The sequence below is a fragment of the Pteronotus mesoamericanus genome, unplaced genomic scaffold (genome assembly GCF_021234165.1).
Source record: "Pteronotus mesoamericanus isolate MK-2021 breed Mesoamerican mustached bat unplaced genomic scaffold, CSHL_Meso_final contig_303, whole genome shotgun sequence".
Classification (NCBI taxonomy): Eukaryota; Metazoa; Chordata; class Mammalia; order Chiroptera; family Mormoopidae; genus Pteronotus; species Pteronotus mesoamericanus.
In genome coordinates, this window is record NW_026555130.1 from 340,079 (window position 1) to 363,922 (window position 23,844).

The 23,844-nt window shown below is 37.0% G+C and overlaps 1 protein-coding gene across 1 annotated transcript in view; it reads right to left on the reverse strand.

Annotated features, from left to right (window-relative positions):
- The window catches only part of LYST (lysosomal trafficking regulator), a 131,282-nt gene that overhangs the window by 37,457 nt on the left and 69,981 nt on the right, over positions 1 to 23,844 (reverse strand). Inside the window, exons 29-40 of the mRNA XM_054575499.1 lie at positions 22,998 to 23,189; positions 20,995 to 21,173; positions 19,108 to 19,314; positions 12,505 to 12,681; positions 11,870 to 11,946; positions 11,543 to 11,731; positions 8,666 to 8,811; positions 8,483 to 8,579; positions 7,508 to 7,569; positions 6,108 to 6,163; positions 3,922 to 4,074; positions 936 to 1,180 (exon numbers count right to left, since the gene is read on the reverse strand). Coding sequence (XP_054431474.1) covers positions 936 to 1,180; positions 3,922 to 4,074; positions 6,108 to 6,163; positions 7,508 to 7,569; positions 8,483 to 8,579; positions 8,666 to 8,811; positions 11,543 to 11,731; positions 11,870 to 11,946; positions 12,505 to 12,681; positions 19,108 to 19,314; positions 20,995 to 21,173; positions 22,998 to 23,189 — 1,780 coding nt within the window. The remainder of the gene's footprint in view (positions 1 to 935; positions 1,181 to 3,921; positions 4,075 to 6,107; positions 6,164 to 7,507; positions 7,570 to 8,482; positions 8,580 to 8,665; positions 8,812 to 11,542; positions 11,732 to 11,869; positions 11,947 to 12,504; positions 12,682 to 19,107; positions 19,315 to 20,994; positions 21,174 to 22,997; positions 23,190 to 23,844) is intronic.

Below are 23,844 nucleotides of genomic sequence, written 5' to 3' on the forward strand. Positions count from 1 at the left end.
AGTGTCCTTGTAGTGGGACATCACACCCTTTTGATGTGAGGCCACATAAAATCCATATTACTACCTGTACAGGATTCTGCTCCCCTGCCCTGCCAAAAAAATAAATAAATAAAAGTTGAACCTGAATCTAAGCAAATCTTTAGAATGAATTTCCAGTCTTTAGGAAATATAGAGGTTAGAGAAAAAGCTAAGTACTAACATGAAATGAGGGACATCTTACAAAGTAATTTTATTGCTTTTTTCAACAAGTCATTGTTAGGAAGGCTGTTTTAGATGTTTATCTTTAGAGACATAGCAGCCAAACGTGACAAGGGGCCTGACTCAACTAAACCAACTATAAAAGGACATCTTGGTATCATCAGGGGACATCTGAAAATGGCTGGATATTAGATGATACCATGTTAATTTACTTAGGTATGATAATGGCACTGAAGTTATGTAAGAAAATATCCTAGCCCTGGCAGAGTAGCTCGGTTGGTTGGAGCATCATCACATACACCAAAAGCTTGTGGGTTCGATCCCCGATCAGGGCACATACCTAGGTTACACATTCAATACCCAGTTGGGGCATGTACGGGAGACGATTGACTGATGTTTCTCTCTCTCTCTTTCTCCCCCTCTCTAACAAAAATCAATAAACATATCCTCAGGTGAGAATTTTAAAAAAAGAAAGAAAATATTCTTTATCCTAGGAGATATGTACTGAAGAACATGGGAGTGATATAACAAGGTGTCTGTCATTTGTCTTAAAAAGAAAAAAAAAGATGATACGAGTTTGGCAAACATCTTCATAACTTGTGATGGGGTGATGGACATACGGTGGTTCGTTCTATTTTTGTTCATGTTGTGCATGACTGAGGATATTCATGAAAAAGACTTTAATGAAATAAACACAGCATGTTGACAAAGCCAAAAGATGATGATATTTTTGTTACCTGTAGACGGAGGGATCACTGAGGTCAAGGGTCTCACTAATGTAGTCAGCGAGTATGAATGGGAACACCGGATACTGCATGAGATCATTGAAGGATCGGCCAGCATGTTTGTTTAAGTGCGTCAAATATTCGAAATTAGTAATCTGTCCAGTATACCATAAATTTGTCAGGGCGGTGATGTTGCCATATTCCAGAAGGTTTGGGAGGTTATTGGTCAGTATACTGTGGTACACATCATCACGAACCTACAAGGGCAGAGAAAGAAAACAACCAGATTTAATTTTTAGGCTTAGTGACACATTCCTCCATGATATTATAGGCATGGTGCTAATCTTGTCCTCCAAGACACCACTTTTTACCCGGTAACATGAACTGGTAGCGAACTGAGACTCATATGCGCTCCTCCTCCAAAGCTTGGGCTCTGAACTGCTGTAGTGTGCTTCTGGAGAATCCGTTAATATGAAACTAAGGAGAAGTTTATATAGAAAAATCACTTAAATACAAATCCTTAGAAAAAAATTTCAGTGAAGGAAAAAGCGGAGTCTTCATCTAAATGAAAGCAATATGATGTAGCAACAAGAGTATGGTTTCCTGAATTAGATAGACCTGGTCTATTTTCCTGCTTAAACCCTTTGCGCTGCCGTTACCACATCTGAAGGATGGGGGTAATAATATTTATTTCATTAAAATGAAATATAATATCCTATGCAAAAGAGGATATTTGATTTTCACAACTGATTGAAAATACAAAAGTACTGTCCCAGAAAAGTGGTATTCTCACTTCTAAAGCAATTTACATGATGATAATTAATAAATGGGAAAAAATTAGAGGAGCCAGGCCTTTGATAAAAACGAATTTGTGAGTACGCTTCAGGCTTAGGAAGAAAAGACACAGGTGTGGGTACTCAGAGATGGTTCTAAAAGTAAATGAGAAGAATAAGCTAAGGTTATGAAACAGGCAAGATCACAGGGTGTTTAAGAACCTAGTCTGGAGATCTGTTCAGAAGAAAATGTGAATTTAACTCTACTAAATTCTATGCTTAAAAATGGCTAGGACTGTAAATTTTATGTTATGAATTTTTTTACCACTTAAAAAAAAAAAAACAAGTTCAAGGCCATAAAAAAAGAAAGCAAACCCCAAAACAAAATCAAAAGCAAAAACTTAAACGTGTAGTTTAAGTCTGAAGGCTGTCCACTTCCACTGCTGAAGCTAAGGCTGATGGGAGGGAATTAAGGACAGTCTGCATACCAAACTCTGCGAGACGCAGGAAGCATTCACTCATTCGACCACTGTTTCCTGAGCACCTACATGCCAGTGTGTTCAGGGTGCTGTGAGCCAAACAAAGCCCAGATATTCTATTGGGGAGACACTGTTGTATGCCATTAAGTCCTGGAAAGAAAATAGAGCAAGATAAAGGCAGGCAGGCTTGGGGGCAGGAGCGGGAAAGGCATTGCTGTTTTAGTAGAGTAGTCAGGGGTGGTCTTCTGAAAAGGAGCCATTTGATCAAAGAACCTGAAAAAAGTAAGGGAGTGAGTCCTGTGGATTACCAAGAGGGAAAACATTCCAGGCAGCATGCAGGGAGCTGCAAGTGCAAAGGCTCCGACATCAGTGTGCCTGCTAAGTTCAAGAAGACAGCACAAGTGGAGAGGAGAGACTGGGGTGGAATGGCAGGAAGTAACGTCAGCATTAACAAGGTGCCAGATTATTCAACACTTTGTTAGGCTATGAAAGGACTTTGGCTTTAACCAAGTAAGGCAGGGAGTGATAAAAGGGCTTGAGCAGCGGAATGGCATGATCCGAGCTGTCTCAGCTGCTGTGTTGAGAGTGGTCTGATAGGAAGGGGAGTATGGAAGCAGGGAGGCCCATTAGGGGGCTGGTGTGATGGTTTCAGTGAGAGATAATGGGTGCTTGGGCCAGGATGGCAACGGTGGAAGCGGTCGGATTCTGGATGTAGTTCGAAAACTTACTGATGGAGTAGATGTCAGGGATGAGGAACAGGAGGAAGTCTGGGATAATTCCAAGGATTTTGGCAAGAAGAAAGACCACAGGTTGCCATTTATTGAGATGAGGAAAACTGCAGAGATCTGGGGGGAAGACTGAAGGTTCAGATCTGTACATGTTAAATTTGAGATGCCAATTAGGCTTCTAAGTGGAGATGTCAAGTGTGGAGCTAGACATTTGAGTGTGGCGTTCAGGGAGAGGTTTGGATAGAGGTACAAAGGTAAACTGTTCGACCATAGAGAGTATTCAGTCACAAGGCTGGACGAGAAGAGAAGAGGCCTCAGAAAGCGCCCTGAGACACCAGAGGCACTGTCTACAGGCCAGACTGAGAGGGCAGGGCTGGTGAGGTGAAAGTGGAAAGAAGACAGTGGTAACCCAGAAGCCCAGAGAGAAAGGTCTTTCCTTTTTTAAGAATGAGAGAAAAATCGCTGTGTCAACGCTGCGGACACGTCCAGTAAGATGATGACTCTGAAACATGAGCACAGGAGCGGCAACATGGAGGTCCCTGGGGACCTGAGCCGAGGGCTCGTGGAGCAGTGAGGAGGAAACGTGCCTGGGGCAACTCCAAAGGGACTGAGGGGGCCCGGAGGGGTAAGCACACACAGCTTTGTCCAAGAGGTTCTCTATGAAGGAGAGGGGACAGGTAGAAGCTGAAGGGATGTGGCGGTCAAGAACGGGGTTTGTCAACAGCAGAATCCAGTCTCAAGTTTAAACTACTCCTTTGGGTTGCTTATGCATTCATTCATTCACTTTTTACAGATAGAGACTCTTTGGGGAATCAGAATTTAAGTTCTGGAGGACAACAATGATCCTAATATAACCAAGGGTTTACTTTAGTTAGCACTGAGAAATAAGGCAACTTTTAGTTGGTTTCAGAAACAGTGAGTGGAAGTTAAAATCAGGCCAACCTTCACTTGAGCAGCATGAGTAGAGTCACCCTGGTGCCATGAGCTTTGGAAAGCACGGTCACGAAGCCCGGTTTACCTTGATGTTGTCGAAGGCTAACAGCAGTGTCCTGCCATTGGTCAGGAAGATTTCCACAGCATTTTCTCTCAGCTGCCACCAACGCTTGTGAACCTCTTTGATTTCTTCATATGTCCAGGAAAATGATGCTGGTTCCAATTCTCCCTGAAGGCTCTGGGACAAAGGAAGTTGATGAAAATATTTGCTTTACATGATGAAAATATAACTATCATTTTTAGTTATAAATTTTTAAAAAATCAAGATACTATAGCAAGTCTTCCTTTTGTAGCAAAATGGCAGATGAGAGTCTCTGAAAAATCTTCCCATTACTATATACTTCAAAATGTTGAGTAAAACTTAGAAGTGTTTTTTAGTTAATAGGCTTTACTTTTCTTGTAACAAACTTTATTTTTCAGAGCAGTTTTTTAGGTTTAAGAAAATTGAGCAGAGAGCAAGAGTTCCCATGTGTCTCCTCTCCCCACTCAGCATCCCTGTTGCTAACATCTTGCATTAGTGTGATGCTTGTTACAAATAATGAGCTAATACTGATACCTTCCTCCTAACTAAAGTCCATAGTTCACATGAGGGTTCAGTCTTGGTGCATATATTCTGTGGGTCCTGACAAATGTGTAATGACATGCATCCACCAGGACAGTGTCATAGAATAGCCTTCCTGCCCTAAAGACCCTCTGGGGTCCCCCTGTTGGTTCATCCTTCCTGGCAATGCTGACCGTTTTGCTGTCCCCACAGTCTCCCCTTTTCTAGGACATAGAGTTGGGTCATACAGTGTGTAGCCTGTTCAGACTGATTTCTTCTACTATGAAAATATTCTTTTACATGTATCCAAGAGCCTGCAAGAAGAGTAAGAAAAATGAGACCTCCAGGAGTCACAACAAAAGAGGAATTTGAAACCAGCAGCAAGGAGGAAGTGACACTTTGGCCTGTTCTGTGTGTGATTTACTATCTCACCTGATTCTTAAAAGTAGACTCGGGAAATCCATTACACATAAATAAAATGTCTTAATGAAAATGTAATTTTTTTCATCCTTAAAACCAAATCCTTCCTATTTAGCTACAACATTCAACATACAGTCAATTCAACACTCACTGAGCACCTGCAGAGGTGCCCCTCAAGGGCTGTGTGTGAAGCAATCCCATGTAAGATGAAGGGGACAGACATTTGGACACACATCTAAGATACAAGACAGCAAGTGTCACATTAAGTAAGGACAAATGCTACAAAAGTACAGAGGAAGGAAGGAGCCTTTAATCTATTAAAAGACGAGGATATTTTTAGGAGAGTTTCAAAGAAGGAAAATGTTATCTTTGGACTCAGAAAAACGTTGGCTATATATCAACTATTTGTTGGTTGTTAAGAAGACACTTCTCGAAAAATAAAATAACTATATTTTTACTAAATAGTATAAATGCTGTGGTAGTTGCTATTAAATCATGAAAGAATGCCTACTCATTCTGGGGGGCTATATTCAATATTCATACGAATTTTTACCTTATTTCTTTTACAACTAAATTTTATTTTCTCACTTATTAATTTCTTTGAATCAAATATGTATTCACCATTAAAATGTACATAATTTTTTTTAGTATATCCTTAGGAATGTCTAGCTTCGAACTTTTCAGAAACAAAAAGCCTTATTTCTCTTATTACAAGGATTTCAAAACAATATTTTAATGACATGTAAGTGAATTCAAAGGAATAAAAAGCTTTACTATATAAAATGTGTATTGAATCATTTTATTATTTCCTACTATCAGTATTTCCAGAAGAATGAAAATTATGATTACTAATCTATGTGACTATCAGGGTAACTCATTTAATTATGCGATACTTTCCTATCTTCCTGAAGGCAAGTGGACTGGGAAGTGAACCGGAAGTGGCAGGAGTAGTTGTTTGTGGCCACCGAGAATAGCGGTGAGGAACAATGGGCAACACGGAAATGACAGGAGCGACTGAGAACTCCACTCGAAAACTAATGGCTGAGACTCAGACCATGTGCCAGCAGAGACGGCATGGTCTTCTTGTTACAACGATCTTCTAAAAAAAAAAGTTTGAAATTCAGATAAATCGAGATATTAAGTCACAATAAACGAGCTCTAATAGTTCTGCCTGTTTTGTGGTAACACTGAATTTACCATCTTGGGAATTTGTATGAATTTAACTAGTGCAAACTTAAGCTCCTACTCACCGAACTTTCAACTGTATCCGAAGCATTATCTTCCACAAAATACATTCCACATTTACCTGCAGAATAGAACTGTATGTGAATTTAAAAATGTATGTGCACTGTTACCTGATATGGTTACAAGCATGCCCTTTGGAGTCAGTGGCCTGAATTCGAATAGCATCACCCAGAAACAGTTTCTGACACTCACGACCTATTTTTGAACAGCATCCATGAGATCTCAGGCACGCTGTTCAACCTCTGCGTCTTAGTTTCCTTATAAAAAGAAGAGGGAGGAGAGGACTCTATTTCACAGGGTTACTGTGGGAATTAGATTATATGCAAAATGCTTATTAATAGCGCCTGGTACTCAGTGCTAAAAAAGGCTGGCTATTTATTATCACCAGTATTCTTACATTACCAGAGTATTATCTTGCTTTATTTTGTCACACATTAACTGAAGTCAAGTTGTAAACCAAATTTCCTAGCACAAGGGGAATTCTTAATTATTTTGCTGACTTAAATGCTCAAGAAGGCAGAAATATCTTAAGAGATCGTCTTCCAATTTTTCCTGCTTCACAAGGAGTTGATAAGACACGTCCCTACATCATGTATCCCAAAGGCGGGAACTGCCTGGGCTCTGCACCGTGTGCTGGTCACGTTTGAGCACTGGCCTGGCTGGCTCAGAAGGGGCACTGTCCCAGCAAGCTCAGAGCTCTGCCCACTGAGCCCTAGGGGCAGCGACACTCACATTTGAGGGCTCATCAAAATGCTTATGGCTGGGACCCTCCCCAGAGTTTCAGATTTAGTTGGTCAGGGCTGGCGCCCAAGAAAATGCATTTCTAAGAAGTCCCATGTGATGCTACTGCTGCTCCTGATCTGGAGACCATGCTCTGAGGACAACCAGCCTACAGCACACAAGCTGGTTCTTTGAGGGAACAGACCAGGTGCTACAACTTCATTCCTTCATATCCCGAGGAAAACGCTCCCCACCTAATGTGACTATATAGGTCTCCATGAATTAACAATAGAGAATATAAACTATAAATCTCAAGGTAGATATAGGTCATAGGTGTATCTGTTAAAACAGTAGGCATATAATTATACTATTAATAATAATTGTTCACTTTAAAATCAAAATTGATATATAATAAAAGGAATGATTAAATATAAAAATGTACTCATGAAGAAAGTCAACTTTATAAAAATTAAAATGTTATTCATACACTTTCCAGGGACAAGGCTGTCATTTCTCCACATTCATGAGCCAATGCATTACATACAATGTTAAGGCAAAAACACCTATGTGATGGTACAGAAAGTTTATCTCAAGTAATGGCAGTGTGTCAAAACAATGCTGGAAATTATCCAGAATAAAATAACACGGGGTTAGCCTGTGTAAAACTCTTCAGAATGTGGCTCACCTAATAACAATTCGCCAGCTGTCTCTCTAGATGGTGCAACACTGATACATCTTCGATTCACTCTGTCAAAATATATTTAAAATTACTATGATTAAATGTTTTGACCAGTTTTAGAAAGTATAAGCTTATTGTATCTAGTGAAAAATTTCAGCAAAGCAGACAAGTTTCAAATACAAGATGTCTTGTCAAAACCCACATAAAAATATTATCTCATTCTTTAACATTCCAGTAAAGGAAAAAAAAGACTAAAACTTTTAGAAAAAGCTAATAATCCCTATATTCTGTATGCAGAATACAGGATTCAGTTACTGAAACGAAACTTCAATATTTTATATTTTCCAGTAAACAAACAAACATTGGGGCATGCCTCTGGTACTTCAAACACATAAAAGAAGCCTAGTTTCTAGGAAACACAGGGGATTCAGAGTCAGAAAAGTTCTTCTATTCTTTAATCAAGTCGTTTACGTTCTGTGAGTCTCAGTTTTTCATCTATAAAATGGACAGGGTAATAACTGACCCGTTTACTACTCAGCAATTCTATGATATGTTGGGCGTTACCACCTTCCTCCTGTACCAACAGATAAGGAAACTGATACAGAGAGGTAAGTAACTTGCCCAAGATCAGAAAGCTAGTAAGAGCAGACCCAGGACCTGACCCTTCCTCACTACTCTGACTGCCTGTGGATGTCACCAGCAGGGCTGTCTGGACCCCAGAGCTAACAAGTCACTACAGAAACACGTATGCAAATGAGGGCCAGAGCACAGGACCGAAGTCCAAGGGCTCCATTCTGTCAACAGTGTCTTTTCCTTTTGGATTCTGGCCATTCAACCTTGTCCCCTCTTGAGCCACGTTTAGGACCTTTCCTAGAACCACACAGCATTGTCTAAAACAAATTATAGACAAGTACTACAATAGACTATAAAAATCTTTAACTCCTCAACAAAAAAGAAAGCGCCTTAAGGATTCAAAGTTACCTTATAGACTCACTTGCAGCTTTGTCTTTTACAGTAGAAGAGAAAGAAGAATGAGTTTTGTCTTCAAAGAGGTAAGAGAGTGGTGGTTTGACCACATCTGCTGAGGAAAAGAGCACATATTATCTTTACCTAACGACCATAGTTATCTGCTCTATTTATATGTTGATCAAAAGCCACTATTACCTTCTGATTTCTGCCTATCCCTAAGGAGATACTTGTTTGGAATAGTTAAGTAACATCTCTGTAAACGTCTTCTCTCTCGATTTGGCCCTTCTGTTGGATCCAACTGCCAGGAAGTTGGGTAGTAGATGGGGTCATACCAGACTGCTCTGCAAGTCAAAAGAAAAGAACCTGTTAAGTCGCAACCTGTAGTACCTGTAGCTGTAAAAAAAAAAAAAAAAAAAAAAATCATTGTATAAATTGAATAAATCAAAACTGATCTATTCAATTTAAAAAAACTATTAAAAAAAGAAAAAGAAAAAAACCCAACTATTTATATAATTAGGCTAAGAAATACAGATACATAGAGAAAAGAACAACATAAAAAATTAAGTATCTCAGTCTCCTCGTTCCCCACCTAGAAGAAAGTTCTGCTACCAGTTTCCTGTATCTTAAAATTTTAAAAACATATAAATGACTACTATGAATGCTTTAGCAACATGTATGCTTTAGCAATACAGTAGGCTTAATATGGTTAACTTAAAAAAAGACATTTTCCAAATTAATCTTTTACATATTCCATTTTGCCTAATGTAACTAAATTAGTTCACTTTTGTAGTATAAATCACATTTATTAAAAGATTTCAAAATAAATTAATATTTTAAATGAAATAAAATAGGATAATATTAAATACATTTTTAGAAATAAATAAAAGAAAAAAATTACCCTTAATCCTACTACCCTAAACATACAAAAATTTTGGTAGTGGTTATTTTTTCATTTTTTAAAAATTGCAGTTATACTTATTATGTATGTAAACACATTTCTAAATCTTACCTTCTTTCACTGAACACATGATAATCTTAACTATCATCAGTTTAAGTGGCTAATATTGCATTGAGTGGCTAATGTATTTAACTCTATTACTATTATTATATATTTGTTTCCAATTCATTCACTAGCATAAATAATGCAAAAGACAAAAACTTTTATGTTCATTGTCTTTCCATATTTTAAATATTTCCCTTAGGATATAACCCCTAAAACAGGATAACTGAAGCTAGAAATAAAATGTTTGTAGGGTTCCTGACATATAATGTCAAAGTGGACAAAAATCACCAAAAATGACCAAGGACTGACAAGTTTCATGGAAATTAGCAACTAATGATTTCTTTTGTAACATAAAGGTAAAATCTGGTATATAAAAGTTTAAAAAAACCAAATTAGCCTCTAGTGATATTCACTGTTTTATCATCCTTTTATTAATTCTTTTTGTCTATGTGAGGAGTATATTCCATATCTTTTGCTCATTCAAACTTTGAAGATCTTAATATTTTACTTTCAAATCTTTATGAACTTTAAAATGATAAAAATATTAACTTTGATATATTTGCTGAAGATAAATTTTCGCTTGTTATAGTTGTTAATCACACTGGAAACAAAATCCAAATCCATTAATTTCTTCTCTGTAGTTTCTATGGTGTTCAATCTTACCCTATTTACTTTATAAATTTTCTTCTACTTTATAGTTTTCTTCCACTTTAAAATTTTTCCATTCACCTGGAATTTACTTTAGAGTATAACATTTAGTGTTTTTTTAGCACCCCAAAGACATACTAATCACTTATCTTATGGCCAACACACACATGAAAAGATGCTCAATATCACTCAATCATCAGAGAAATGCAAATCAAAATCACAATGAGATATCACCTCATACCTATCAGAATGGCTATTATCAATAAATCAACAAACACCAAATACTGGCGAGGATGAGGGAACCCTTGGGCACTGTTGGCAGGATTGTAAATTGGTGTAGCAACTATGGAAGATAATATGGTGGTATCTCAAAAAATTAGAAATAGAACTATCTTATGACCCAGCAACTGCACATCTGGGTATTTATCTGAAGAAATCCAATACACTAATTAGAAAAGATATATGAACCCCAATATTCATTGCAGTGTTAATATAATAGGCACTACATGTCCATTGATAGACAAATGAATAAAAATGTGGTGCATATATACAATAGAGTATTACTCAGCCTTAATCCTGTCGTTTACGATAATATGGATGAACCTAGCAGGTATTATGCTAAGTGAAATAAGTCAGACAGAGAGACCAATACTGTATAACTTCACTTATATAGGGAATCTAAAAAATAAAACAGAAATAAACTCATAGACACAGAGAACAAACTGATAGTTGCCAGATGAGAGGGAAATCGGGGAGAACGATCCAAGAAGGTGAGAGGGTTCAAAAGTACAAATAGGCAGAGCCATGAAACACTCGTGGGAATGTGAAGTACGGCACATGGAGTAGAGTCAACGGCATTGTCGAAACGATGTATCATGCCAGGCGGGTACCAGACTCATGAAGATGATCATTTCATAAGCTGTAAGCATTTCTACTCACTCTGCTGTACACATGGAACTAATATGATATTGTATGTCAATCATAACTGAGAAATAAACTTAAAATAATCTAATTTGTTATCCAAATTTAGAGACTAATACTTTAATTTCCATCTTCATTATTTTTGAAGCTTCTTTTAAGTATTATTAAAGTCTTAGCTAGAGAAATATCTACTTCCCAACTACACTGTTTCAGTGATTTCTCAATTATTTTACAAAGATCATAGTTTAAAATTCAAGCCAATCTGTACATTTTACTTGCTGGAAGAGCTAATGACTCTCTCTACTTTTATTTCTCCTGACAATTAAAAAAACAACTCTCATAGGATTATTCATCAAGATGAAATAAATCACAAATGATTAAAAAAATTTAAACTAATAAAATAATGTTATGACTGTTTATTGTGGAATGAAACTGGTATTTAACATGGACATGTAAAATATTCATGCAAGACAACCTGGACACCCTCGCGCTCTGCTCACCTGTCATGTGTCAGCTGCTGACTAAGTTCCTGCCAGTGTCGGCTGGCACTCAGATCTCCTTTGTACATCCCTCTGATGTGCTGGATCACCTTTTTTCTCTCAACTCCTTGGGAGAAAGACACTGCTTGGGTGATGTCTGCAGCTATTTTAGATATATCCTTTGATTTTGAATCAAGACGCTGAAAGAGACTAAACAAACAACATTGTTCATAAGTTAAGCAAGTGTGGAACATGAAATGTGTATCAAAACATGATCCTTAAAAACTAAAAGTATATGTGAAATCTAATGGAGTCCTAAAAGACATGACTTTACAACCATAATCCTACCTTTGTTGATTATTATTAACTGTTTTCTGCCAGGTAGCTTTAGTCACACCTTCTTCAGTTTCATATTTCTTTTGTTCCTAAAAGATTTAAATAAGAATGTAGTATATAAAACTTCTTATTTATCATTTAACACTGGCACAGAGCCCAATAAACTAATTGTAAAACCAAGTTAACAAAGGAAAAAATATTGTCCCCAGAGACCAGAATATTAAAATACATCAACCACTTAAAAAAATGCGATAATTCCCCTTTGTTTCCATATAATTTGGGTCACAGGAACTAGCATAGAATAGTTAACCAGGGTTGCCAAACCCGATGGGTTTGCATAGGTGCTTGCTTCCTGATTTTGCGCTTTCTTAAAGAACCCATAACTCACGGTTGGTTCTTCCACTTGCTTGTAACTGTAAAAATCTTTCCCTCACTGAAAGCTACTGGTAACAGATAAGGATGACCACTGAGGATAAAGCATTCCTTAAATAAGCCTGTTTGCTTTCTCATGGTAAAAAAGCAATAGACAGAAACTATTTCAAATTCATGATCAATGATACTCTGTAATTAAAAAAACAAGCCTTCAATCATTCTTTCATTATATTCAATGGGATCTTCTAAGAAAAGTTTTTGTTTCATCATCTTACCTCTTTGATCATTTTAAGAAGCTCTGGTTTTGTTGCTGCACTGGGAGGGATGCATTTGTGGCCACATAACTTTAAAGCATTCATAAGCACTTCTGCTGTGTCTAGTTCTTCCGGAGTCAATTCATCTTGGTGATTATGTATCAACTCAGACAAATACAAAACTAACTTGGCTCCATGCTTTAAAACAAAGTAACAAAGTTTTAAAGAATTTTTATTCCTTACATTTAAATTATTTACCAGTAATTAAATTAAATTATATTGCTAGTTTTTTTGGTTAGATCTGATTTGAATAAATGAGCTAAAAAAAGACACTCTAGGGACAACTGAAAAAATTTGATTATATACTGGACATTAACGGAGTATGCTAATTTTGCTAGGTATAAAGTTTGCTATGTTTATATAAGAAAATGTCTTTTGAAAACTGTCACTTCTATCATTTACTTTAAAATATTTCAGAGGAAGAAAAAATGATGCCAATATAATAAAAATATTAATAATCATTAAATCTATGTGATAGTTATATTCCATTCACTTTATTATTCTATTTTCCTTAGTGTGTTTGAAAACTTTCATTGTCAAAGGTAAAAAAAGGGAAGAAAAAAGAGGGAAAAAGAAGAAAGGGAGGAAGGGAAGGAAGAAAAGAAGGAAAAGAAAGGCCAGCAAGCAGGCTTTGGGGGAAGACTTCTGGAGAGGATTAGCTAAAGAAATACAGGAAATAAGGTTGGAATAAGGGGAAATCATTCTTAGTTTTTCTCATAGAAAAATTTAACTGGAAGGGGAACTTTCCTTTAAACATTAAGGGAGTTTTGCTTATTTATTCTTTATCCTTTGACTTCTGCTTGGTAGAACAGAAGTTGGTGAAAATTCCAAAATGAAAAGCTATCTTTGGATAAGCTTTTAAGGACTCCCTAGGGAGAACTCTAAAATCAGGGAGACCTCTGCACTTGTGAACATCCAGAGAAGGGTTGGCTTAGGCCAATCTTTTATGAACAGACCCTATAACTAAAATTAGAGTGTTGCTACTTAAGGCAATTACAACTGTCTTTCATTGCATGAACCTACACCAAGCTTTGACTCATGATTTTTTAGGTGGCTCTTCTATGCTCCAGAAGTTACACCCAATTATTATGTGTACACATTAATTCTGCCAACAAGTTAAACATGCATAATTTTACTTTTTAAACATTTGCATTAATACAAATACCACTGCATTTGGCTTTATGACATTTAAGCTGTGAATAGTATTAAATGTCAACAAATGGATTTGGAAACTATTACATTTTGGGTGATATTTACATTAACATGCTGAATCACATCATGCCATTTCCTGAAAGCATAAGATGAACATATGCATGATGAAAATAGCAAAGCTCATTTTGATGCAACATTTTAAATGAGTCGGGAGACAGCTGCTGCCCGACCAAAAGAGAAAACTGAGCAGATGCTCTGTGAGTAAAAGGCCCAGGGAGTTGGCAAATAAAGAGAAGTGGTAAATGACTGGAATATTTTCACGTGTGTCTTGAAGGCAAGGTTCTTAATATAACTGCAAAAATATTTCCATTTAGTATTCAGGGACATTCTAAAATGATCTTGAGAAACTATCAGAAATGTTTTTATTCACTCTGAATATCCACATAACAGATGATTTAGACACTAAAGTTGTTTCTAATAACTCATTTTAACATTCTCTGACCAATCATTTATTGATTGTGGTTCCTGGGACTAGAAAAGGTATGACTGGGGATTGATTAAAAAAAAAAAAAGAGTCTTGTTTTCAGATCTCAAAAGGCTAATTTTTAAAAATTATTTATTTTTAGAGAGAGTGGAAGGAGGGAGAAAAGCATTGATGTGCGAGAGAAACATCGATCAGTTGCCTCTCATACACGCCCATTCGGGGACTGAATCTGCAACTCAGGCATGTGTCCTGACTGGGAATCAAACCAGCGACCTTTTGCTTTGTGGGATGATGCCCAGCCAACTGAGCCACACCAGTCAGGACTCAAAAGGCTAATTTAAGGAACTGAATCTATTAAACAGAAATCCATAGACAATAATAAAAGGCTAAAATGTGTAAAAATACAAATTTCCATTAAAGTATCTATGAAGAAAGAGTCCTGAGTGGACCAGAGAAAGGGAGGAAGGTTTTGAAGTTGGAACGAAGTGAGCTGGGTACATGGATGAATGGATGGAATGGCAGGTAGACAGACACAGGAGGGGTGAGAAGGTTTTTCAGGCTGCAAGGACAGATGCAGTAAGCAGCATGTTAGCAGGAATACACAGGCTGTGAAGAGGGTACAGCAGAGATGAAACGCTCTTTGAAAGGAGACGTTACACACTGGAGAGTTAACCAGACTCAAGTTGTAGCAGAGGAAACCTAGGGCTTTAAAAATCACGCAGATTACAAAAGGATACAGCTTGTAGGCAGCTGTAAAAAGAAAAAAAAAAAGACAGTATATATTTATACTGCTGTGGAATGATCTCTAGGATACATTGTTAGTTGAAGAAAACAAAGTGCAGAAGAGTGTGTACAGCTTGCCATCTCTCTCTGTGTCAAGAAGTGGAGGAGATCACATACACGTGTGTGTGTGTGTGTGTACAGAATGACTCACATGGCCCAAAAGAGTAAAGAGCAAGTAAAGATGGTTTCCTACAGGGAAAGGGAAAGGGTGAGGGAAGGGCCTAGAGATAAGAGCTAGAAGCCCTCTTAATGTGCTACTTTCACAATTTTGCCTTTGGATCCATGTAGACATTTTACATAATTAAAAATGAAATTAAATGCAATGGGATCCTTAAAAATAGAAAATGAATTTAAAAAAATCTAACTAGTTAGTTGAAGTTCCTGGCATAACCTAATAAAAAAATTATTTTCAGTGCTTTTACCATATAGTATTTTCATGGTACATCCATAATGCTAAGCTAAGGACAAAAATAACCACAAGAGATCTCAAAATGCATTCAGTGGGCTTGTCACTAGTGATACGGTTGGTCATCTTATTTTGAAGATAGATATAGATGTAGAAAGATAAAACAAATTAGTATGTTAATGTCATAAGGAAGATTACAGGTGAAATATCAGTATGAATTCATGATTTTTTTCTAAAAAAGATACATATTTCCCAGGCTTTCCTATTAAAAAGGCTGAGAAGAAATGATAACCTAATATAAATGAATGTACCTAGTCACTGAACTGTGGTCTTTAAGTACTATTATTTCATTAAAAGAAAGTAGGGGCTTTTTGAGGAAAAGTCTGGTTCCAGGTTGGGAATAAACACAGGAAGAGCGTGGGGAATTCTTCTGTTCCACAATGAGGAATTTAATCACATTAATGTGTTCAAAATTAAATGGCCATGTTAAAAGAACATAACTACTTGAATCTACAGAAGTGTTAATTTAAATATCAAACAGAACAAAAGCTACAACAGTTTGAAACTGTAAACTTTATAAAAAAAACCCTGAGTTCATAATGATACCTCAAAAATAAAAACAAATATGAAAATTAAAGGTTGCTAGGGTACCAATTCATTTTCCTAAAAATTAATAAATAAGGTAAATAAGTGTTTATCTTGCCTTTCCTATAGACTATATTTTAGGGTAGTCAAATCGTTGATAAGGGAATATTCTTTCCCACAGATGAATCAGAATTGAGAGCTGCTGGGGGAATAAGAAACAGAGAAATTGCAATTTCGCAGCTCCTAATGAAAAGTGGATCGTGGCACCTATCATCAATGGCTGCTACAACTATTAAGTTAAAGATTGAGGGTGAACTTTATAATGGATGGCTCAGGCTGACAACCATTTCAAATAGCAGGGCAACTGGACATTCTCTGCCTTCTGCTATGATGTGATGGAAAACACACTCCTCGTAAAGTATTCTTTAAAAAAACAACCATAAAACCATAAAAACAAATATGAAGCCAAGAAATGGAATCTAATCAAGGCTCTAGAAATAGAGCCACAAGGATATAATCAGCCAAATCCAGAATGTGGGAAATTCTACAGGATAAACGACCCAGTTTCATCAACAAATAAATAACATTAAAAAAAAATGGTTGGGGAGAGTAACTGCCACGGGTTAAAAATATTTAGCACACACCAAACGAATGCAATGTATGGGCCTTGTTTGGTTCCAGAAACAAGCAAGCTATTTAAAAATTGTAAGAGATCCTGGACAGGTAGCTCAGTTGGTGAGAGCATCATCCCAATACGCCAAGATTGTGGGTTCGATCCCTGATCAGGCACATAGAAGAATCAACCAACAAATGCATGAACAAATGGAACAACAAATCAATGTGTCTGTCTCTGTCTCTCTCTAAAATCAATCAATAAATTTTTTTTTAAATTATGAGAACTGTGAGAAACTTTAAATGCTGATTGAAAGCCCTGGCTGGTGTGGCTCAATGGATTGAGTGGTAGCCTGCAAACCGAAGGGTTGTTGGTTTAATTCCCAGTCAGGGCACAGGCCTGGGGTGCAGGCCAGGTCCCCAGTAGGGGGTTGCATGAAATGCAACCACACATTGATGTTTTCCTTCTCTCTTTCTCCCTCCCTTCCCCTCTCTATAAAAATTAATAAGTAAAATATTTTTAAAAATGCTGATAGGGTATTAGATGATAATAAGGTACAATTAATATTATTGAGTGTGATAAGTTTTAAAAAAGCCCTTATTGGTTAGAGATACATACTGAAGTATTTACAGGTAAAATGATTTGATACCTGGCATTTGTTTCAAAATTATACAAAGACAAAAATAAAAATTAAAGCTGGCTAATGATCATGTGGGGTTCTTTTATGATTTCTCTTAACTTTAAGGCACAAATATTTGAAAGTTTCCATAATACACTTTAAAAAGTCAGGTACAGTCATTTGGTCTTGAGTGCAAAGGTATCGTAGTGATCTGAGCATAGGGGAGAAGTCTGAACTTGGATGAGTGGGTAGACTAAAGAGACAGGGAGAGAGGGTGGTGACTAAATAAATCCCTTTCTCTGGTGATGAAATGGATACAGGAGAGAAGAAAAAATCAAACAGAGTTCCAGTGCTTTAGGCCAAATCAATAGGGGCACAAAGACAGAAAGGGAGTTGCAGAGGAGGGGGGCCGAAATGAGGAAACATGACTGTTAACTAGGGTTGGCTTTGACGGATGGCACGTCTGCTGACGGTAAATGAGGGAAAGACCACTCCACATTCTCCAGGGAAGGAAACCAGGGGCCTGGGTGTGCTTCTGCTGTGGAAAGGGAAGACAACGCCTCTCATGGGCTTGAGACAGTCTTGATATCAGAAAGAGCACCTACAAGTGTTACTTTAAAGCTATAACCTTTTGGTTCCTAATATGATACACCTGGGTTTCCCAGGGATTAATAGGGACACCTGTCCTTTCTTATACAGGGTCCAGCACAAATAACGCCCCTTTTTTATTACAAAATCATAAGCATGTACTTCTGTAACATAACAATATCATGCTTAAGCACACAATATGGCATTTTAAGTGAAATGTCCAAATGAAAACTATAAATTATTGCACTCATATTATTACCCTACCAACCACACTCAGGCAGGCGTTGCTTCTGCTGGACTCTGTATCTCATCTCCTAGTTTATGTATAGGGGTATAGTTTACATACAATAAGCATACAGACACTAAGGGTTCATTTCTATGCGTTTTGACAACAGCGTATACAAAATAAGACAGAGTACATTTTCATCACCGCAGAAAGTTCTGTACGGCTCCTTTTCAGTCAACGCCCTTCTCACTGCCTCCTCCTCAAAGACGACCGTCTATCACCGCACCTTACTTTTACCTGCTCTTGAACTCTCTTGTGTTTGGTTGTCCCCTTTGCCAGTGCAATGTTTAGAGCTTCATCCATGCTGGCAGGTATAGCAGTGGTCTGCTCTTTTTTGTGGCTGTACAGACTCTATTGTATAAATATCTCACACTTCGCTTACATACTCTCCTGTTGGTAGACATCTGGGTTATTTCCAGTATTTGGCTATTAGTAAAAAGGCCGCCATGAATATTTTTGAACAAGTCTTTTTACAGATGTATATTTTAAATTCTCTTTGGTAAATAAAAGTGGAATTTTAGAGTCACAGGTTAAGTGTATGTTTAATTGTACAGGAAACTGCTAAACAGCTCTCTAAAATGACTGTAACCATTTAAACTCTCCAACTATCCTTCTTGAAGTGATAGGATTTATTATACAGCCTGAAATTTTAAAAGGTATTTTGGTTTTGATCATTCCAAGTGATCAACAATTTCTTTCTATTTTAACTTACTGTAAATATTTTAAAAAATATGTTATATGTACTGTTGTTTGAGCTATTCAGTATAGATGTTTCATGGATAATATAATGCTTTAGAAAAGGCTCCAAACAGTTCTTAAATACTTTAAGATTTAGTAACAAGCTACAAATGATCTTCCTTTAAGCACTGGAAAAGAATGGGAAATAAGTAGGTCAAATTGAAACTGGAAGGAAGACCCCAGGTGATGTTTGGTAAGAAAACTATATTTATAATGTTTCACATGAAAATACAATTTAATTTCAGTTCTTGTTTTGTACAATTTAATGTTTCACCAATAGTTTTTGCATATTAAATACTGAGATTCTTACTTGCAGGGATGGGCTAAGACAGTCCCGCAGTATTTCCTGATGACTAGGTTCATGAACTATTTCAAATATTTGCTTTCTCTGTTGTGAAGGGTGGGCTGGTGACAAAATATGTGTGAGCAGTCTCCCCAGTTGCATTCGGAAGGTTTCCTTACATGACCATATGATCTTCGTCCACTGCTGCTTGGAACCACTGGTTTTACTTGAACCCTTAAACCAAAATAGAAATGAATTAGGATCAGGCTTATTATATACTAACCTCAACACAGCCCTAAAGAACATCATGAAACATGTTTTATTCTTGATTTTTAAAGATAGTGTAAATTAGAAAGACATAGACATCCGTATAAATGGTGTTTAAAAGAGACAGACATACACCTTTGTTCCAAACAGTCAAAAGGCAGAAACAATCCAAATGCGCATTGATGGATGAATAAATAAACAAAACACAGTCCATAAACAAAATGGAATGTTACTAAGCCTCAAAAATGAATGAAATATTGATACATGCTTCAACATGGATGAACTAGAAAACAGGATGTTAAGTGAAATAAGCCACACAGAAAAGGACAAATGTTGCATGAATTATTGTATTATAACCTATATGAAGTATCTAGAAAGTCAAGTTCATAGAGACGGGAAAGGAGAAGAGTGATTATAGGGGCTGGAGGAGGGGGAATGGGAATTAGTGTTTAGTCAACACAGAGTTTCAGTCTGGGATGATGAAAGATTCTGGAGATGGATGGTTGCACAGCAACGTGAATGTACTTAATGCCGCCGGATTGTGCCCTCACAAATGGTTCAAAAATGGTTCAAATAGTAAATTTTATGCTGTGTATTTTACCACAATTTAAAAAAGGAGAGATGGATGAAGAAACTGAAGTCCTGAACCACTTATAAAGCTACCTAAGAACTTGGAAACTAAAAAAAAAAAAAAAGAACCATCAGAGGACAATGGTAGGTGAGGTCCCACTGATTTTCGCAATACAAAAGAGAAAGGATTCATAATGAAGACTTGAATTAGTACTAAAATATATTGAGTACAGTAGTCAGAAGTAAGGACTGCATATAAATTGATCACCAGTATTCCGTAACAAATAAAAAAAGAAGCGTTCTGACTGTGGCCCCAGTAAGGCTAACCTAATCCTGATCAAATCTCCTGTTTAACATGGAAATCAGTCCATTTTAGAGTTTACTCTGAGTTTTGGAAATTGCTCTCTAATTACTCCTAGTCCTGAGGGCCCTGTGTGAATTGAATGACTCAGTTCTAGTGGAACCCTCAGACACCAAAATCTAGTTTAGATGTAGAGACTGGCAGACTCATGATTTATGAGCTCAGCTGGAATTAGATTGGTCTTTGGTGTCTATGGAGTGTGCTGACCCATTTGTTCCCTGTGGTCAACTGTAAGTGACTCACAGAAACCCAAGTGAGTCAATGATGAATGGAGCCTGACACTTGCCCATATTCTCTATACAGTTCTGAAGGAGTTGGATACACTTAAGCCAAGATCTAAACTTCATAATAATTCATAATAATAATCATTCAAAAGAAAATAGGTACAGATAAAGTACTTTGAAAACAGGCTATTAATTTAAACTTTCACAGAATCTGTTAAAGCCCAATTCTTTTCTGATGCTGCTTGCTCTTACTAAACTATAATATTAGAAAATGACTTTCAGGTCACAGACTTAAAAACCAATGCTGCACCCAGAGAGTCCTTTCGGAAAGGGTGACTCAGCAAATATTACTCCACTATTAAAAATTCAAGTTGTCTGAGTTTCAGAAAACTCTGTGAAAGAGTAGAAATATTTTGAAAACATTAAATACAGACATAAAACTTCTACTCCTTTTGTGTGACTGAACATTCCCCATTTAATTAATTTACTTACAATAGATACTTTGAATACTTCTACCAGGTACATGAATATTTCTTTCTGAAATGGATTAAAAACAGAAATATGTTCGTGATGAATATTTTCTTCAGAAACTTCAGTCTGGGAAACTGAGGTCTTGCTTTGATTGGCATTTTCTGGAGTACTCAAAATGTCAACAATGTCTGGATTAAACTCTGAATTAAAAAAAGAATAAAAAAAATTAGTCAAACCACTAATACCTAGCCATTACAAATGTAATAATGCTGGTAAAACTATTCTATGTAATTACTAAGTCAGTTGTCACAATATAAATGTGTTGTTGGTATATTAATTGTAGAATATACTGGAGAAAAGTGACCTTACTTAAAACAGTGTAGAAATTTAAACATGTATAAGCCATGCAATTCTAAGTTAAAGATTTATTTTACTGATGAAGATGATTACGCTGCAAAATCATTAAAGCCACAGGGTTCTAGCACAGGTCAAACGTGCAGACCATGCAATGTTCACACTTGGTGGGCGTGCAGAGCTGCATCTCCTGTGCTGTCCCTGTGAGTGTTGTACACGTGATGAAAATGGCTTAATTTTGAAGTTCAGCCTGAGGGCCAGTTGCTCCAAATATAAATCAGAGAAGTTTTAAAAGAAAATCTCGGGTCTATTATTTTTCTAATGATTAACAAATACTGCTTTCTTTTTCCTGCCTTCTTGGGGTTATTTGAACATTTCTTAGAATCCCATTTTGACTTATCTATAGTGCTTTTGAGTATTTCTTTGCAGAGCTTTTTAGTGGTTGCTCTAGATATTATATTTTATATATAAATATGTAAATCATTAGCCACTATAGAAATACAAATTGAAGCCACAATGTGATATCACTACACATATCAAAATGACTAAAATTAAAAACAGTGACAATTCCAAATACTTAAAAGGATGTGAAAAAACTGGACCATACATACAAAATTATATAGTCACTCTGGAAAAGTTTGGCAGTTTCTTAACTAGAAGAAGGCACATACTACCACACAATCTAACAACCGCACTCCTGGGCATTTATCCCAGGAAAATGAAGACTTATGTTCACACAGAAATCTGCACATAAATGGTATAGCAGCTTTACTTGTAAAAGCTCCAAACTGGAAACAGCCCAGATAGTCTTTCAACAGGTGTGTGGCTAAACAAATCACACTAATCCATACTGTGGAACACTACACAGCAAAAAATAAAAAAATAAAAAAAAAATAAAAAATGTAACTACCGGGCCAACTTTCTAAAAAATTATGCTGAGTGAAAATAGCCAAGGCTATATTCTGTACAATTCCATTTATATAACGTTTGAAATGACAAAAATATAGGAATGAAGAACAGAGTAGAAGTTGCCAGACTATGGAAGCTTGGGGTAGGAAGAGAGTGAGTGTGACTATAAAAAGGCAGCATGGGGGGGCCTTGCACACTGTCCCGAGCGGCGCGCTGAAACCTCCCGCGCTGTCTGGGGTGGGAACCGCCCCCGCACCCAGCCCGTCCTCGCTGCAGTCGCTCCCTGGCTGTTAGTCAGCTCGTAGCCCTCTTGACTATCAGACTGACTGTCGTGGCATCACAGCGCTTGTGTCCAAGTCCCTCTTATTTTACTTAGTCATGGCCACAAAGCTCCATAGTAGGAATGCTGGCGACTCGGCTGTGCCAAAAAGAAGCTGAAAAATGCTTCCTTTAAGCGAGAAGATATGTATGTAAAGGAAAAAGCAGTATATATCAGGGCTCACTACCATCCATGGTTTCAGGCATCCATTGGGGGGGTTCAGAATACATCCCCCGTGATAAGGGGGGGACTATGGCCTCTTGAAAAAACTTTAAAAAGTCAATCTATGCCAGCATTTAACACATTGAAAAATGGACTTTATTCAAAACTATTATTTCCAAATAATTCTTTTAATAGGATGGGAACCTATTCAGTTCCCTCTAAAATTATTTTCCTTTTAGTTCAAAATCTGAGCAAGGACATATTTATTCTCTAGTCCCACCTTGATAAATAATCCTGTTAACGGCCAAAATGGTGAGCCTCTGCAGTCTCTGTGCAAGCTCTGCTTCGGTGGCCTGGACAGGGTTCTCCTGGCTCATTCTCCGCTGCATCATCACATGAAGTTCATCACTCGCCACTGAACGCATTTTCATCAGAAGGGAGTCAGTTTGAGCAAGGGGAAATTTCAGAGGACCTTCAAATATATAAATTAAAACATCAAATGCCACAGTTAACAAGATCAAAGAAACTATTTTTGCAGCAGTTTTTGATCATCAGAGCAAGAAAAGAACCTCATTTAATATAAAGTTAATTTACAGAAAGGAAAGAGAGTTATTAAGAGAAAGTGATGTTTCCCCCTCTTAAAAGAGGTGCAACAGTACCTCTGATCTCAAAGTCCTAAATAAGAATAGCTTAGGAAGATGGACACCATTTGGCAAAATTTGAGTCTCCTGAAAAACTCCAAGAATTAAAAGGGTACATATAAGTAGTTCAGAATATTTTGACAAAATATTTTCAAATACTGTTGCACTTCCTTGTATTCTAAAATAATCAATAGATTTTTATTTTTTATTAAAGATTTTATTTATTTATTTTTAGGGAGAGGGGGAGGGAGGGAGAAAGAGAAGGAGAGGAATATCACTTTGAGAAACACCAGCTAGCTGCCTCTCATAAGCACCCCAGCTGGGCACCGAACCCGCAACCCAGGCATGTGCTTTGACTGGGAATCAAACCTGTGACCTTATGCTGTTCGAGACAGCACCCAACCAACTAAGCCAAGCCAGTCAGGGCATCAATAGATTTTTAAAGCATATTATATTTTAGAAAGAACATTACTATTTCTGGATAAC